Source organism: Alternaria arbusti, assembly GCF_024043155.1.
Source record: "Alternaria arbusti strain BMP 1465 chromosome Unknown scaffold_16, whole genome shotgun sequence".
Taxonomy (NCBI): Eukaryota; Fungi; Ascomycota; class Dothideomycetes; order Pleosporales; family Pleosporaceae; genus Alternaria; species Alternaria arbusti.
In genome coordinates this window covers 128,753-143,963 of record NW_026249956.1, presented here as the reverse complement: position 1 = coordinate 143,963, position 15,211 = coordinate 128,753, and the positions used below count along the sequence as shown (strand labels likewise).

General features: G+C 52.3%; 6 protein-coding genes across 6 annotated transcripts; 2 read left to right on the top strand and 4 right to left on the bottom strand.

The window, feature by feature from the left end:
- Positions 1 to 520: 520 nt before the first annotated feature.
- On the top strand, positions 521 to 1,434 carry J4E86_009171 (uncharacterized protein; the record flags this gene model as incomplete). Its single annotated transcript, XM_051449677.1, has 2 exons — positions 521 to 571; positions 703 to 1,434. 2 exons carry the CDS (start codon positions 521 to 523, stop codon positions 1,432 to 1,434), a joined length of 783 nt encoding a protein of 260 aa, XP_051299014.1.
- A 78-nt stretch (positions 1,435 to 1,512) lies between these two features.
- On the bottom strand, positions 1,513 to 2,385 carry J4E86_009170 (uncharacterized protein; the record flags this gene model as incomplete). The annotated part of the gene is made up of 1 exon (XM_051449676.1): positions 1,513 to 2,385. One exon carries the CDS (start codon positions 2,383 to 2,385, stop codon positions 1,513 to 1,515), a length of 873 nt encoding a protein of 290 aa, XP_051299013.1.
- Positions 2,386 to 3,226: 841 nt separating this feature from the next.
- Positions 3,227 to 4,622, bottom strand: J4E86_009169 (uncharacterized protein; the record flags this gene model as incomplete). Its single annotated transcript, XM_051449675.1, has 2 exons — positions 3,227 to 4,403; positions 4,450 to 4,622. 2 exons carry the CDS (start codon positions 4,620 to 4,622, stop codon positions 3,227 to 3,229), a joined length of 1,350 nt encoding a protein of 449 aa, XP_051299012.1.
- A 399-nt stretch (positions 4,623 to 5,021) lies between these two features.
- On the top strand, positions 5,022 to 6,047 carry J4E86_009168 (uncharacterized protein; the record flags this gene model as incomplete). The annotated part of the gene is made up of 1 exon (XM_051449674.1): positions 5,022 to 6,047. One exon carries the CDS (start codon positions 5,022 to 5,024, stop codon positions 6,045 to 6,047), a length of 1,026 nt encoding a protein of 341 aa, XP_051299011.1.
- A 462-nt stretch (positions 6,048 to 6,509) lies between these two features.
- On the bottom strand, positions 6,510 to 7,972 carry J4E86_009167 (uncharacterized protein; the record flags this gene model as incomplete). The annotated part of the gene is made up of 4 exons (XM_051449673.1): positions 6,510 to 6,994; positions 7,049 to 7,660; positions 7,731 to 7,889; positions 7,948 to 7,972. 4 exons carry the CDS (start codon positions 7,970 to 7,972, stop codon positions 6,510 to 6,512), a joined length of 1,281 nt encoding a protein of 426 aa, XP_051299010.1.
- Positions 7,973 to 8,750: 778 nt separating this feature from the next.
- On the bottom strand, positions 8,751 to 15,113 carry J4E86_009166 (uncharacterized protein; the record flags this gene model as incomplete). The annotated part of the gene is made up of 12 exons (XM_051449672.1): positions 8,751 to 11,546; positions 11,605 to 11,621; positions 11,674 to 11,915; positions 11,971 to 12,029; positions 12,085 to 12,150; positions 13,422 to 13,509; positions 13,556 to 13,866; positions 13,915 to 14,054; positions 14,101 to 14,597; positions 14,648 to 14,841; positions 14,897 to 14,975; positions 15,037 to 15,113. 12 exons carry the CDS (start codon positions 15,111 to 15,113, stop codon positions 8,751 to 8,753), a joined length of 4,566 nt encoding a protein of 1,521 aa, XP_051299009.1.
- Between the last annotated feature and the right edge of the window lie 98 nt (positions 15,114 to 15,211).

The following is a 15,211-nucleotide window of genomic DNA, read 5'->3' as shown; positions in this document are numbered from 1 at the left end:
GCATGATGTGCGAAGCCCTTGCCAATGTGGTTTTGACTGTGAACGAAAAGGATGGGTCTGGAACTGAAGAATTCGAGAGCAGTAGACGGAGTCTTTTTATAATAACATAAAGATGCGCTGAGCAATCCTCAGCTCATCAAACGAAGGGGCAAGCCACACATGATCCGGCATCGTGAACAATCAACCAGGGAAGTAAGCTGCCAGCATGTCTGATGGGCTTATTCTTCCGCAAATATGAAGACATGGGAGATGTCCACGAAAGTAAGTTCCACCAGCTCTGCGAAGTATACTGAAAAATCATGTATTAAATTACACAGTTCAAGTGCGCAGGAGTGGCGCTTCCTGATCAGACGATATCGCCCCGCCAAGGCCGCCGCGGACATCGGAAAAAGCCTCGGCTAAGCAGCGCGAACGTAAGAAGCAGCTCCGATGCTATCCCCCACCCTGGTTCCTCACATCATTACCGGTGATACCCCCGAAACATTACGCTGCCCGGTGCTGAGGAGGAAACATACACACAATGTCAGGACTGAGGATATTAGTGCCCGTCAAGCGGGTCATTGACTATGCGGTACGTCCATTACACTAATACATGAACATGGCGCATGCATGTTCGACTTGGAGGCTTGAAAGAATGGCTCCGAGGATGATGGCACTCAAGACGCCTGTCTCAACAGCGAATGGCACTGACACCACGATCAGGTCAAACCCCGCGTGAACCGCGCCCAAACCGCCGTAGAAACCGCAAACGTCAAGCACTCGATGAATCCCTTCGACGAACTCTCCATCGAAGAAGCCGTCCGCATGCGCGAAAAGAAGGGCCACCACGCGAATGCCCCCAACGTAGAAGAGATCGTCGCCTTCTCCGCCGGCGTCCCCAAATCCCAAGACATCCTCCGCACAGCCATGGCCATGGGCGCAGACCGAGGCATACACGTAGTCGTAGAAGAGAAGGACGCTCTAGAACCACTGGGCGTCGCGAAGCTTCTACGGAAAGTAGTAGACGAACAAAAGAGCAATCTTGTAATCCTAGGCAAACAAGCCATCGACGACGACGCCGGCCAAACAGGACAAATGCTCGCAGGGCTCCTCAACTGGCCGCAAGCAACACAAGCCTCCAAAGTCACAATCAACGATCAAACCGTCGAAGTAGTCCAAGAAGTCGACGGTGGTGTGCAAACAATCAAAGCCAAACTTCCCATGGTCATCACCACGGATCTGCGCCTCAACGAACCCCGATACGCTAGTTTACCCAACATCATGAAGGCGAAGAAGAAGAAGCTGGACAAGAAGAGTCTGAGCGACTATGGGCTAGACACGGAGATCAGATTGAAGACAGTAAAGGTCACCGAGCCACCACCACGGAAGGGTGGTGTCAAGGTTGACGATGTGGATGGCATGATTAGCAAGTTGAAGGAACTGGGTGCTTTGTAAAGAGCATGCCTATGTATGAATATTCCAAAAAGACTGAAATGCAACAAAAACGGACAGATCCTCGCAGCGTTCGTGCGACTACAACTTGTCGCCCCATACATTGTCCCCCATGACCTCACGATCCTCCACGTCCAGCTTCCCGTAGCCTGGTTCCATCTTCCTCACCCTCAGATCCTCCTCATCCTCACTACTGTATTGCACGTTCTCGTTTTTGAGATACTCCTTAACTCCATCGCTGTCCTCCTCGCTCCGCTTGACATACCCACCAGTATAATCGTGCGACTTAACCCTCTTGACACCCACCCAACCCAATCCTTTCTGTAGCCTGTCCAACTCCTCCAACTCCTGCTCGTTCAGCCCCTGAGCCCTTTTCAAAGTCAGAAGCGAGTTGATCCTTTCCGAAGTCTCCAGGTAGGATGACCGGTCTTTCTCATTCCATTTCGCGCTGTACACGTCTGGCTGTTCGAGATCGACGCGTATTACTTCCCACCAGTGAGATCGCATGGCTTGTGAGAATGTCCCGTCGAGGTTTTCCTGCCTTGAATCGATGCGGTAGAATGCCGCTGTGTTGCCGTCCAAGGAATCTGTCCATGTCGCGTTCACCTTCTTCCTCCCCGTCTTATCTTCCTCGTCCGTGTCTGCGTTGCGATTACAGCCTTGCAACACACAATCAGCAAGCTTCTTGTCCGCCGCTTCTAAATCATTGAACCACGCAACAATCTCGAGATATTGCTCCGAATTATTGGGGTATTCTAGTTCGATGTACCATTTTTCTGCGAGCGTGGTACGGGACATGGTGACGCCAATACTAGTGTATGCATATTGGATGCGATCGTGGCCGGTCCACTGAGAAGGAATCTTGGGTAGTTCGGCGGAGGCGACGCGGAATGAGGGTTTGTCTTCGGAACGTGAGTGGGAATGGATGACCAGGTAGACGGAGTTGACAGACATCTTGGGTATTGTGCAACTTCTTACAAGAAGGCTGGGAATAGGAGATGAATGTACTCGTAATATAACTTAGGCCTCGCGATGGACAAGCTTTGTGTAGAGAGACCCTTTTTGCTAACAAACTAGCACGGTTGTGTGAAAGCATGCCTCAATTTTTGCTACTACCCGCGACCACCTAGGTTTGATCCATATATGTCCCTAGTTTATCCTAGTTCCCAAAATCAACAGCAAAAACTTGCCACCAGTACCTAGTCATGACACTCGTAGTCCCATCATCAAGCGTTGTCGGCTGATGAACAACGTAAAAAGCGCTATCCATCATGTGATCATTTAGCTTCGAAACTTCCCAAAGAGACTTTGGAGCTCCTATCACTTTGATACCAGTTGCCCTGAACCCGTCTATATGCTTCTTCGCTTCATCGACCAGGTCCTGCTGAGCGACCTCCTCAATGGAGTTATGACCAGAGATTCGCACGTCTTCCTCGCAAGATTTGCTATGGATTAACTTCGTCTTCCACCGTCCACCGTCTGAAGCTTTCACTCCCACTTCATCGTATGTGTTATCTGGGTCTTCAGGCTGGGGGAAATCCTGGTTATCCCGGATCTTCTCCGCCCAGCTGAATCGGGGTCTCGTACGTTTCCCACCCTCCCTAGTCTGCTGAGCAGTACGGAGGTGGAGCTGGAATCTGAGAACTATGTAGATAACTTCTGTAGCCATTGTCTTGGGGGCGATGGATAGAGAGATTCTGTATTGATCATGAATTCTTTTATACACATCCCTGGCTACTAACGAGACCGCTGATGCTAGTCGCGTGGAAAGATCATGCTATCAGAAGCACCCAGATCACGAGGACTGTGCTGCGAAGAAACTGAGGAAGCTTCCCGTAGTAAGGCCGCCAACTAAAGATAGCGACATGAAGCTTCCTGCTGCCTCAAGTTCTTCTGGTTCGACCCACTCGGCGAAACCCATCATGCAACTGCTACCCAAGTAGCCATTTGTTATGCCGAAGAGCAGCTGTACAATGAAGAGATAGAAGAAATCGGAGTTGACGGCGGCGCCTTTCCCACCAATGTTGCAGAGGAAGTACAAGGGTATAAAGAGTACACGCGCGATGGACAGAAAGAACAAGAAGCGTGGACGATGCGTAAGACGAAGGGCAGGTAGAGCAGGTCCCACTCGACCCATGAGGTCACCAAGGTTCCAGAAAAAGAAGCCTAGAGGGATGAAAGTTGCTGGTTGGAAAAGGCGAGGAGCCGTTGCTGGATCGCGTACGCTTAGTACTTGTGGCGTGAAGACAGGGAAGAACATGGTAATTGCGAAGGTGATAAAGACGGCGCCGGCGAGCCAGAAGAGCTTCTTCAGCATCCTTGTCAGTGGCACACTCTTGCGCTCGTTGTGAGTTGGACCGTATTCGGGTCCTTGGTCGTACGATGCTAGCGACATGCGCTGCTTCGAGCTAGCCCTGGAGAGGAGGTAAAAGAAGGCTACCAATGTTGCAGCGGAGACAGCCGTGGCGGTCAAGAAGTAGATGAAAGCAGAGGTGCTAGACTCTTGCGGCGCTCCGTCGGTATGCTGCTTCTTAGGCACAGACAGAACCGATATGATCTGGGTGATGGAAGGCAAGACACCGGCAATGCCTTGACCAGACATGATTCCTTGGGTATATTCCTCTCTTCCAAAGCCCGATACATATGCAAAGACGCCGTTCTGGCACAGGCCTGTGGCAAGGCTGGCGCTTAACACCATGACCATGAGGAAAGCGAAGTAGACACCGACGGATATGTTCAGGAAGAACTTTGTGGATATGGCGAGAAGGGTGAAGACGACAGCGTTCAGGGCGAGCGATGCGACGATGCGTTTGGGGTAGTTGGCACGAGCCTGGAGCTTGGTCAAGACGATCATGGAGCCGAGGTTGCCTACGGTGGAGACACAGAGGATGGAGGACTGGAAGTTGCGGAGGAGGTTATCGCTGGACTCGAAGCGTCGCTGGAAGTACGGGGCTGCTGCTAAGAACATGTTCCTAGTACAGTCAGTATCATGGCTGCAGTGGTGTCTGAGGTACCTACCAAGCCCATAGCATGGAGACACCCAACAGGGTGAAGACAGCATAGTCCGTCCACGAGAATGCCTGATCCTCGCGTTCGATACGCTCGCCATCTGGCCGCTCAGATCCTCCTTCTAGTGGCTCATACGATGCCGAAGTGTTCTCGCGATCGAATATCTGCCGGATGCGATCCATGATGGGAAGTGTCGTCGCGTTCGAGGCGTTCGAGGTGTTCTCGGGGATGTACTGCGGAGTTGCGGAGATGCCGATACACTTCTACGGAGAAGAGACGTCTTGAAAAGGAAGACGAACAATGTATAAATGAATACAGGTGGACATGTTCAAGCCGTGTCGGTGCTAGTAAGACTCATGATCATATCGCGTGGGAGCGCTCGAGAGTCGACGGGTGACACGCGGGTGTAGATCGCGCTAGTGGACTGGGGCTCTGCCTGCGCGGCATGTGGAATGCTTTGATGTCACCTCCCCGCGCTGCCCCTCCGATTCGCTGCACCATTTCACCACCAAATACTTAGCTGCGAGCGTCGAATAGACCAGACGTATTCTAGAACTACATCTTCTCTCGTTGCCACGAATATGTCATACCAACTCCCGCCCAATACAATCTCCATCAAGCGGAAGCGCACCGATGCGCCTGTCGACTCTCTTAGGATCGAACACGCCGAAAAGGACATCAAGCGACAAAGAAGCAGCGACTTTGCATACAAGCGTCTCACCAAGCCGGGCGACGATGTCCAACAGGAATCAACACCACCCACGCCGACTCTCGCCCGCCGTTTTCGCCTCGATCCCGTATCCAGGATTGGTGCAAAACGGCATTTCGTAGAGGAACAAGAGGTCACCAAGGAAAACATCTCAACAGGCGGGCAAGTGCAAGCGCCAATACCAGAACCTACACCAGACTCTACACCGCGACCACGAAAGCGGCCAGGCGCCGGCAGCGCACTACACCACTCAGCCAAACCCTCGATACACCGGAAACCACCCGTCACCGAGCCCTCAGAAAACGATGTGCGCAACCTGGAAGCCCTGTCAAAAGAGGTGGAGAAGGTAGACAATCTCGAAATACCCCTCCCCTCGCCTTCGAAACACAAGCCCAGAGTGCCAGCGAAACGCTTTGCAGAACGGCACCCGGACAAGGCTGCAGCCCTCGCAGCCCAAGATGGCACAATGGCAGATGGCGACGCCATGGATATTGACAGCGAATACGTATACGATCACTACGTCCGGGAACCCGTTCTACCAGACGCCCCCGCTCCAACAGGCACGGTCGGTCTTCTAGTTATCAGCGAAGAGGACGCAGACTGGTGGGACAATGACGAGAACAGCGACCGAGAGTTCGACACGGATGACGAAGACGAAAATGCAGAGGATTACTACGCCAACGACTATCCAGAGGACGAGATGAGTGACGACGACGAGTTTGATCGGAATTTGTACCAGTCCAAATACCGCCATGGAAGTGACGATGAAGAATACAATATTGGAGACGACGACGATAATGCATTGGGAAGCGGCGAGGATGAGGATGATCTGCATTTCAAGATGACGGTACCCAAAGCACAGAGAGTGGGATATTGGGGTATGCAAGGGGAGTCATAACATGGTCGTCTACTAAGATACTGTCCGCTTTCGCCGCACATCAGCCATGTTATTTTTTGGACGTCTTTCCCTAGAAGCATTCCCAGTATCTCGTCAGCATTAGACTAGAGATCAGGCCTCTGCAAAGATCAAAGGAATGCCATTGAATATCAACGTCTAATACTCCTGGTAATCATAAAAAACTGAGAGGGTATCATGTCAAACTCCCGACCCCAAATAATACATGAACCAAACCCAAGGGTACATTCCATAGCCCTGCCGAAGCGTGCCACCCCATGTAAAGCCATCATGTGAAAGTCATGTCCCATCCGTGAACGCCACTGCATCTCTGTACGCTTCGATTCCCATACCCTCCCATGGATTGTCAACGTTCGTCTTCGTAACCTTTTCCTCGTCATTGTCTTTACCCGTAGCATAGGATGGCTCCTCCAACATGGCTTTTTTAGGAAGAAGAGCCTCCTCCTAGATGGCGCTAACACTCGCTATACTGCCCTTCCGCTGTTGGCCAGGTCCGGGTAGTTGTCCAGGGAGTATCTGTCGGGGTCCGCCTGTACCGATAGCACTTGGCCTCCTGCTCCCTGCTCCACCATCCAGACCAGCGCTCAGCGGGGCGCCGAATCCAGCGCTCTGCGGAAAGTGCTCATTGGTGGCACTCAGTGGCGCGCCCATCATACCGAGTGCCATCCCCCGTCCAGTGCTCATATTATCACCACCCGAGAACATGGACCCGCCTCCGCCTGGGGGCGCGCCAAGTGCTGAGCGGATCATGCCTTTCATGCGGATGTATTGGTATTTCGAGCGTTGCGAGGTATGCGTGTATGTTGCCATGGGCCGTGGCCGATGTCGAGAGAGGGCAGCCATTATAGAGTCTTTCTCTTCGTCGGAATCAACAGCGCCCGAGGGCTCGAGATCTTCGGGGAGGGGCGCGTTGGCATCAATGAGAGATCCTAAGAATATGTCAGTACACAATGTCTCTAGCTGGGTGATTGTGGGATACATACGTTGAATCTTAGCCTGGTTCTTCTTCTGATATTGCGCCAGCAACATGTCATATGGTAGACTTCGTCCTGGAACGGCCCTCTTCAGACCCATGCTATGGCTCTTGCAAGTCAGACTTCTTGCGCAGTATCCGCCGTTCGGTAGAGAGACACCGCACTGCCTCTCAACATCGACTGGGCCTTTGGGCTTTGCTCCCTTCTGCTTGGGTTCATCCTTCTTCTTCTTTTTGGCGTTCGGCGCCTTCTCCGCGTCTCCGTCGAGTTTCCGCTTTTTGCCCTTCTTTGCGCCATCGCCGTCTATCGAGGCACCCTTGATGGCTGACTTGCGCGACTTGCCGCCCTCGTCATCTTCGCCCTTCTCTTTCCGCAGAGCTGCATCTTTGGCTTCCTTGGCCTCCTTCTTCTTCTTTAGCTTCTCCTGCTTCTTGTTCAAGCATTCACGAATATGCGCCGCAGACGATGCGCGAAGTACGGGTCGGCGACAGTGTTTACATTGTACTGTGTCCACTTTATCGTCTAGGGGTCGGCCGCTGGGGAAGCCGGCAATCGTTTTCTCGTCCAGAGGATTGATCACAGGCGAGGTGGTCGACGGAGCGGGGGCTTTGGTCTCGACGTCTAATAACATGTTAGACCGCTGTGTAGACTCACGTGCATGTACAGATACAGCGCGCTGTGGGTGACGTACTGGTCGCGTCGCTTTCCTTCCAGTTCCCAGATATCGACGGCTTCGGTACCGGCTTCTTGATCTTCAACTTGATCCTGGCTTTCTCCGATTTGACTATGTCTTTCACTGCGCTTGTGTCCAGTAGGCTAGAGTTGCCTCCAGATTCTGTGGCTGAAGGTGCTGCGGTACATTAGTTCCATCGTAGCGGCGCCGGGGAGGGGTGCGGAGTTCAGCTCACCCTTTCGTGTGCCATTCGTAGCCATGTTGGCGGCTCTACGACGCCTGCGGAGTGCTTCGGTGGACCTCTAATCACTCCGAGGGATCTTTCCAAGTGTAGTGGAGACGTATCCGATGTTAAAATGTCTCTTGCTGATGGAAGGCGACAGGTCTGGTTGCATGCGCTGCTGATGGCGGCCTCCGGTCGCGTCAAGCAGCCGCGCATCGCGTACTAACCCGAAATGGCCAGCTAGTCAGGTGTTAGGTACCAACCGAACATGAACAGTTCAAGAATTCATGCCGAACGTGGAATGCAGCGCTGGAACTGATACTTCACATGACACACGGAAACTAATTCAATCTCGTTTTGGTATTTCTAGCTATACTGACAATGTGCGCTCTTGACAAATGCTAAACGCCATGCACGTCAAGATCGACAGAATGTCGACTGAGCACACCACCGAAGAACCCGCCATAGATAGATATCCGTTAAAACCATGAACCAAGTCTGCTGGCAAGACTGGCCATCGCAATGGCAGTCAGCTCTGCATCCTTCCGAACTCCCTAAAATGCTCAACATGTACTTTGAGCACCAAGGCTCATGGTATCAAAACGCCGTAGATCGCCAAAGTATGCTGTGTCGTCATTCGTAAATGTACTGCGGTGTTGCCAAAGTCCTCACTAGCTCTGTGGAGCTCGTTATCCTCGAATACGTTGCTGCCCAGTAGGCTGATATACATCTTGTGGCCTTGGTTTAGAGCAAGCCTGTGGTCGTTTCCACTTTGCTTCGCCTCTTGCGTGGGCTTGTGGCACCAAGAGACTGCATTAACGGCCTCGGCCCTTAGCCTTGGATGCCTTGACAGGCTTCGCCTTGCCCTTCTTTGGCGGTTCGTATTCTTCGACGTGGTTGTGGCCAAACTCCTCACGCATGATGCTGTTGGTCCAGAGCAAGCAGCGATCCTTGGGGGTGTCCTTGTCGACATAGGTCTTGTTTCGCGTCGACACTCTTGTCTTGTTGTCATCATCGTCCTCTTCTTGGGGCTTGTTGGAGTCCTCCAGATGCTTCCGCATCTTGACCATGTATTCGGCGATACGGTCACGGAACGCTTGTAGCTCTTTGCGCAGAACACGTTCTCGATGGCCGCGCTCATCGAGCCACGCAAGTAGCTTGTCAATGTCCTCCGGGTCGTCGTAAAACGCCCACTGGTTCGAGTTGGACAGGTGCGTCGGGCCTTCTTCTCGCTCTTTACGCTGCGGGATAGTGTAGCCAAAGCGCTGCATGTCTTGAGACAGGGCAGGTTCCTCCAAGTTTGGGCCAAGTTCATACTCGCTCGGTCCCTGTACCCAGATTCGTCCGTTTGCGTACCCGTACTCGGCGGTAGAGCTATTGGGGACACCGCCGAATGGCATACCATTGTGCTCGAACCAGTAGTACTTGTTCAAGAATCGATCCTTGCCAAGAATCTTGCTACGATGCACAAGAGTTTCGCGCAGATCATCGTCAAGCTCGTTGATGTTGTCCTCGCACTCCTTGAGCTCGTCTTTCTTCTTCTCAATTGCTTGTAGTAGTTTCTCCCATTCCTTCTGCTTCTTGGTCTTCTCAGCATCTGCCTTGGCCTTCTTCGCCTTCTCCTTACGAGCTTCTTCAGCAGCCGCCTTGCGCTTGTTCTTGTTCGCCGGACGGGTCCTGCCCTTGGAAGTAGGTGCATCGTTGCCACCGTCCGCTTCGGCTTCGGCAGGTTCCTTAGACCCATCGTTAACGCTCGTCATGGATGCATCCACATCGTCATTCATCTTGGCATCCGTAGGCGACGCCGGCGTGTTGGCAGGAAGGTGGATCTTACGCTCCAAATCCAGCTTGAAAAGTTCATCAGCCAGCTCTTTGCGTTTGCGCTGGTACTCAATCTTTTCCTTGCGCAAGCGAGTCATTTCCTGGGCGGCAGCGACCAGCTGATCGCGGAAATTCTCAGTGACAACAGTAAGATTCAGAATCATCTCGAGCGCAGAGATGCGGAGGTTGACATCGAGCTTCGCGTAGTTGGTGGCGATGGTGGTCATGGTAGGTTCTTCATCAGGAGGGACAAGCTCAGCAAGGATTTCGTCACACGCTTCCTTCCGCGCGGGATCAAAGGAAAGGCGGTAGAGGAGTGCGACCATGACTGCCTGCCATCCACCGTCCGCAAAGTTGCGAGTCTTGCACTGCTCGACCCAGTCGAATTCGTTATCGAATTCCTCGGCCTTGTGGAGTTCTTTCGGAGGCTCAGGCGTGGGTGTGCGTGGTTTAGCAACAAGTTGGGCTGCACCCGACTTCCTCAAACTGCTACGAGTAGTTCGAACAGGCGGCTCCGGCTCAGGTGTGGGCGTTGACTCTTCGCTCGAATCTTCGTCTGATGAATCCTCGCCGTCGGCCATGTTAGGTAGGGACGTCTGGATCTTGCCGGAGTCGTTGACAATCTGCTTCAGGATTGCACAGTGCATCTCTACAAACAATTCACACTCGACTGTCTCATGCGAGAACCGCATCGCGTCGACAAAGTCATCGAAGGTGAAAGAGTCTAGCATGTAGATGGTATCGTGAACGTTGAGAGTCTCCCAGATACAGAGCAACGGGCCAATACTCTTCATCAAGATGCCGGTCTTTTTCTCGTCAGCCGGCGGCTCGACTCCTTCAGGAACGTCGTCGGAGAGGAACTTCAATGGTGGTCGGTTGACCTGTAGACGAGGTTGCTTGATCTCTAGGTCCTCGCATGGGTATTTGACATACTCAATAGTACGGGGCGGTGGGGGCGCTTGTTGAGGCTGTGGAAGGTTTGATGGCCGGGGACCTTGCTGGTGGTTGAAGCTGGTTTGGAATGGGAAATTGATGGGCGGGCCATGACCAGGCGCATGCATCTGCATTAATTGCGCAGCAAGGGCAGGCGGCACCTGAGCCAGGAAATTGGGTGGTGGACCAGTCACTATCTGCGGAGGTCCAGAGTAGTTGATCGGCGGGCCGTTGGCAAAATACGCTGGTCGATGAGGGTTTCCAGCTGCCCATGGAGGCATCACACCTTGTTGTGCGTAGGGCGGAGGGCCGCTTGCGGAGAAATTAACAAAGGTAGGCTGCGCTTGTCCAGGTGGTAAAGGCGGTCTATGACCATTGACATGAGGACCATGACCGTTGGGCATCTGCTGTGGGTATTGTTGTTGAACAGGTTCGGTCACACCGTTGGGTACGCCAGTGGTAGCCCTCTTAGCAGCCAAAATAGCCTCCCGGGTCTTCTTGTCAGGAAGCTTGGTGGGTATGTCGTATCTCTTTGCCAAGCTGTCTTTGACCATCCATGGCGCACCAATCCATGACTCACGCTTCAGGGCATTGCGAAGGAAAGCTTTCAGGATGAGCTTGGAATAGGTCTTTCGATCGCGCTGGAGTTCTGAGGCTTTGTATTTGGTGACGGTTTCACCGCTGTCTTCCATAGTGATGACGTAGGTGTATGTCCGAATGTTGTCGTCCATGGACTGACCACTGAACATGCTGTGCAGTCGACTGCTGTCCGTAATCTCGGTGATCTTGCCGAAGCGGCGCGAGTGGTCGCCTTCGACGGAAACCCGATCATTCAGCATAAAGTGTTCCTTGAAATGCTGCGAACAGGTCAGCATGGGCTTCCTTGTGGGTATTGGTTTCGCTTCGTGGACATACATCGTAGACATCATTCACTGTGTAGTATGTCAGCAGCACTCCTGGGCTAAGCAAGCAAGACTGACTCACCTAGGTCATCCATCCGATGGTGGTCTTGAAACTGGACATAGTGAAGGACAGGAGACCTTAAGCCATCCGGAAAGATGCTGTTGATCTCTTTGGAAGCTTCCGTCTGCACGGATGTTACCTCTTCGTCGGCCTTGACGAGTATTGACGTGGAGCCTACCTCGCTCTCCTGGGCCTCGAAATAGGTATAGCCTGAATGACCAGTCGCCTGGCATGTGAAGCTCCGCTGTTGATAGAAGTCGAATCTACACCTCATGAGCGACATGTACCTACCTGACGTCATTCCATATATTTTCTTACCTCTCGAGGAACCGCTCATAGTCTGTGAAGACCTCTCCAGTCTGTTCGATATGCCACACCTATCCAGCGACTTTAGCATATATGTTCTATGGTCCAACAGGGTATGTAGCGTACCTCAGTGCTGTCGTCGAGGTTCTTCGGCAGTGGTTCGAACTTGACGGGTTTACGCTTGTAGAGAACCTGGAAAACAATCAGCACACGTTCCTGTCTATAACGCGACCCAAACTATACCATGTTGGCCTGATCCCTAGCTCATGTAGCCTGTTCGACGTCCACGGTGCCGCGTCGCAAACTTCGGAAGTGTCGCGACAATCGAAGCGCGCCGATTACCTCTGCTCGAGGTAATTTGCGGTGAGAGGTGGGGGCAATGGCCCCTCTGTAGGCAGTTGATCGATTGTCCGTCTCTACGCGCCAGGAAAGGTGTTTCGAAATCGTCGTCGCAGTCTTCGGTGGTCCGAGTAGCGTTCCGAGACGCGTCGATCAGTTCCGAGAGCGCGTCTAGGTGACGTGTGGGTGAGTTCGCGAGTGGTAAGAGCGTGATAGTCGGGAAGTTGTGAGGTAGGGTGGAGAGGATTAGTCGGAGAGTAGTCAATGGGGGAGAAAAGCGAGCGGAGGGTAGTGGAAGAGGCCCGTAGTCCCTTGGCACTAGTTACCATACTTGATTTGGCAAGGACTGCCTTCGCACCCTACCACCCACGCGTCAAAGCTACACACCCCACTACCATCAAAATATCAACATATTTGGACTCTTTCGAATCGTAGCAATGAGCTCTATCATGCTGCGATATGCATGCATCATTTATTTCAACTTCGGCAAACCTTGTGCATTATCAAGTTCTGTGATAATCGGTCATGAAAAGCTCATGCCTCGAGCCACCCCGAGCAAACCCTTGGGGGCAGCCTGACCCACTTGCTCAATCACACCAACACGAACAACTCTACCCCAACATTCAGCCGCCCGTTGGAAGGCATGGTATTGTATATCATAACAAACATCATCCCCGATATCTTCACAGTATCAAGTTTACTCAGGAGAGTTTGTTCACTACCATGCTCGCACTGCTGCTGCCATATCTCCTATTTGCAGCACTGGTAGCAAGCGTGCCATACCCTTAGAGTATTCCAAACATCCGCGAGACTCTCCAAAGTGGCCCAGCAGAAAGAGCTCCTCTTTGAAGGCTACCACTGGACAGCATGCGATTGCGCTTTAGACGAGTGCTGCTCAAGAAGATATCGGGACGACAAGTTTGCCACATCCAGAAGAGCTTACTTCCCAGGTCGTGTAATTAACAATATCTATCTTGTAGACTTATTGGACACTCATGCATCTACAAATCAAAGTAAACTACCAGAAAGCCGACCCAGCTGCCTACCACTCCGACGGCTGAATACGAACTCGTGAACATGAGCGGCAGGAATTCATACCGAGAACCAAACACTAGGCCGTGGACCAGTGAGCAGTATGCGATCAGAGGTATCGAAAGAGCGATGTAAAGCAGGGAGAAGCGATCAAGTAAAAATATCCTAGGTTTGGGTGAACTATTGTATGTTAGCAGAGACCCGAAAGAAAGGTCAGGTTACCTACGCAGGAGCTAGCCTATCGAAGGCGATAAGGAACAGTACGAGCCAGAAGATAGTATAGACTGTCTTCACAGGGAACTCGGCGGCCGTGTAGAGGAGAGGAAAGAGGGACACATGACCAGCAACAGCCAAGGGTCGGAAAGCGCCAAAATATCGACGATCTTGGAGCGCTATCAAGCTGAATGGAATTATCACGAGCAAGATTGCCTTCTCGTGGACATGCCAGCCGAACAAGAAAGATGCGTAGCCACACAGCGTTACAGCACCAATGAAGGCCTCCCAAGTGGGTTTGTACAAAAGGCGGAGGAGGACAGGCTGGATGACGTTAGTTCAATCTATCACCCAGGATATCGATACACGTACTATCTGTGTTCCAAGAGTAAGAAGGAAGCATATCAATGGGTCTATGTCCGGAAGTACTGCGAAAGACGTGTCTCCCACAAGCCCTCGAGTGACGCTATTCACTGCCTCTTGATCAACATGGAGCCCAAGGCGCGGGGCCACTGGCAGTGTTAGCTTGATACAAAGTGGTAGTGGGAAGCTGCATACGGTAAATCAAGACTCGATCAGAGAACGAGTATATCGCCCAGACGTTCGGCGCCCAGTAGGCATGACACAGACCTCGCGAGAACGGGAACAGGCGACTGAACACCTGCCCTATCTGTCCCCACATTGCGAAGGGACCAAAAGCGGCTGCGAAGACAGATACGATGCCCACGCCCAACTTGATGCAATTGAAGAATCGTATAGTGAAATACGGGAACGACGACCGCTGCCCCAAGCAGTAAGCGCGCAGAAGGTAGACAAAGTACGCAGGCGCGAGGTACAGGTAGATGTGCTTGAGACACAAGAGCGCTGCAAAGAGCAGACCGGACAATAGGAGGGTCGAATTGTTGCGGGCCAAGACCATGGAGAGGACCAAGAGGCCATAGAGGAAGCCATTGTACTGGAAATGGATGTGATCGATTATCAGCAGTCCTGGTGACAATAGGACAGATAGTGCAGCGGCGTGAGCAGTGACTTTGGACTTTGAGGTCTTCACATAGCTGGCGAGCATTTAGTAACGGACAGATCAAGTAGGGTGGTGTGTAAGTACAGGTGCAAAGCGTAGACCAAGACGAGCTCGGTCAAAACGACTGTAGTACGCTGGAAGTATACGGTCTGCCAGCTGTTGTATCCAAGATCTTTTACATTGAGCAGGCCAGGATCAACATAGGGTGCAGCTTGAGACATTAGCCATTCAAAGTAAGCGAAGAACGGCGGATAGTCCAAGGTCCATTCAGACGTTTTCTGGAGTGTGTTAGATTGGAACAATTGCGTGGCGTTGACGGCATGGTTGTCTGACTTCGTAATACCATTCCTTGATGGGTAGGGAATGCGTTAGAGCAAGCCAGTTACGATGAACCTCGAAGTCGGTCGACTTACTGCCGGAGATGGTCAGCAAGGACGAGGAACTAAACTTCAGAATTGTGCAGCAAGACATACTAAGCAGGGAAAAGCAGCACTTTGAGCGCCGTGGCCACGACGGCGCACTGCGCAATGGACGGAGACAGCTGTGCCATGGGAGAATTGACAGCGGGTTGATGCACGATCGCCGGAAAGCACAGATTGACCAGTCGCTCGTAGTTGGGCGTCACGTGCTCGCTTATGGATAATCCCT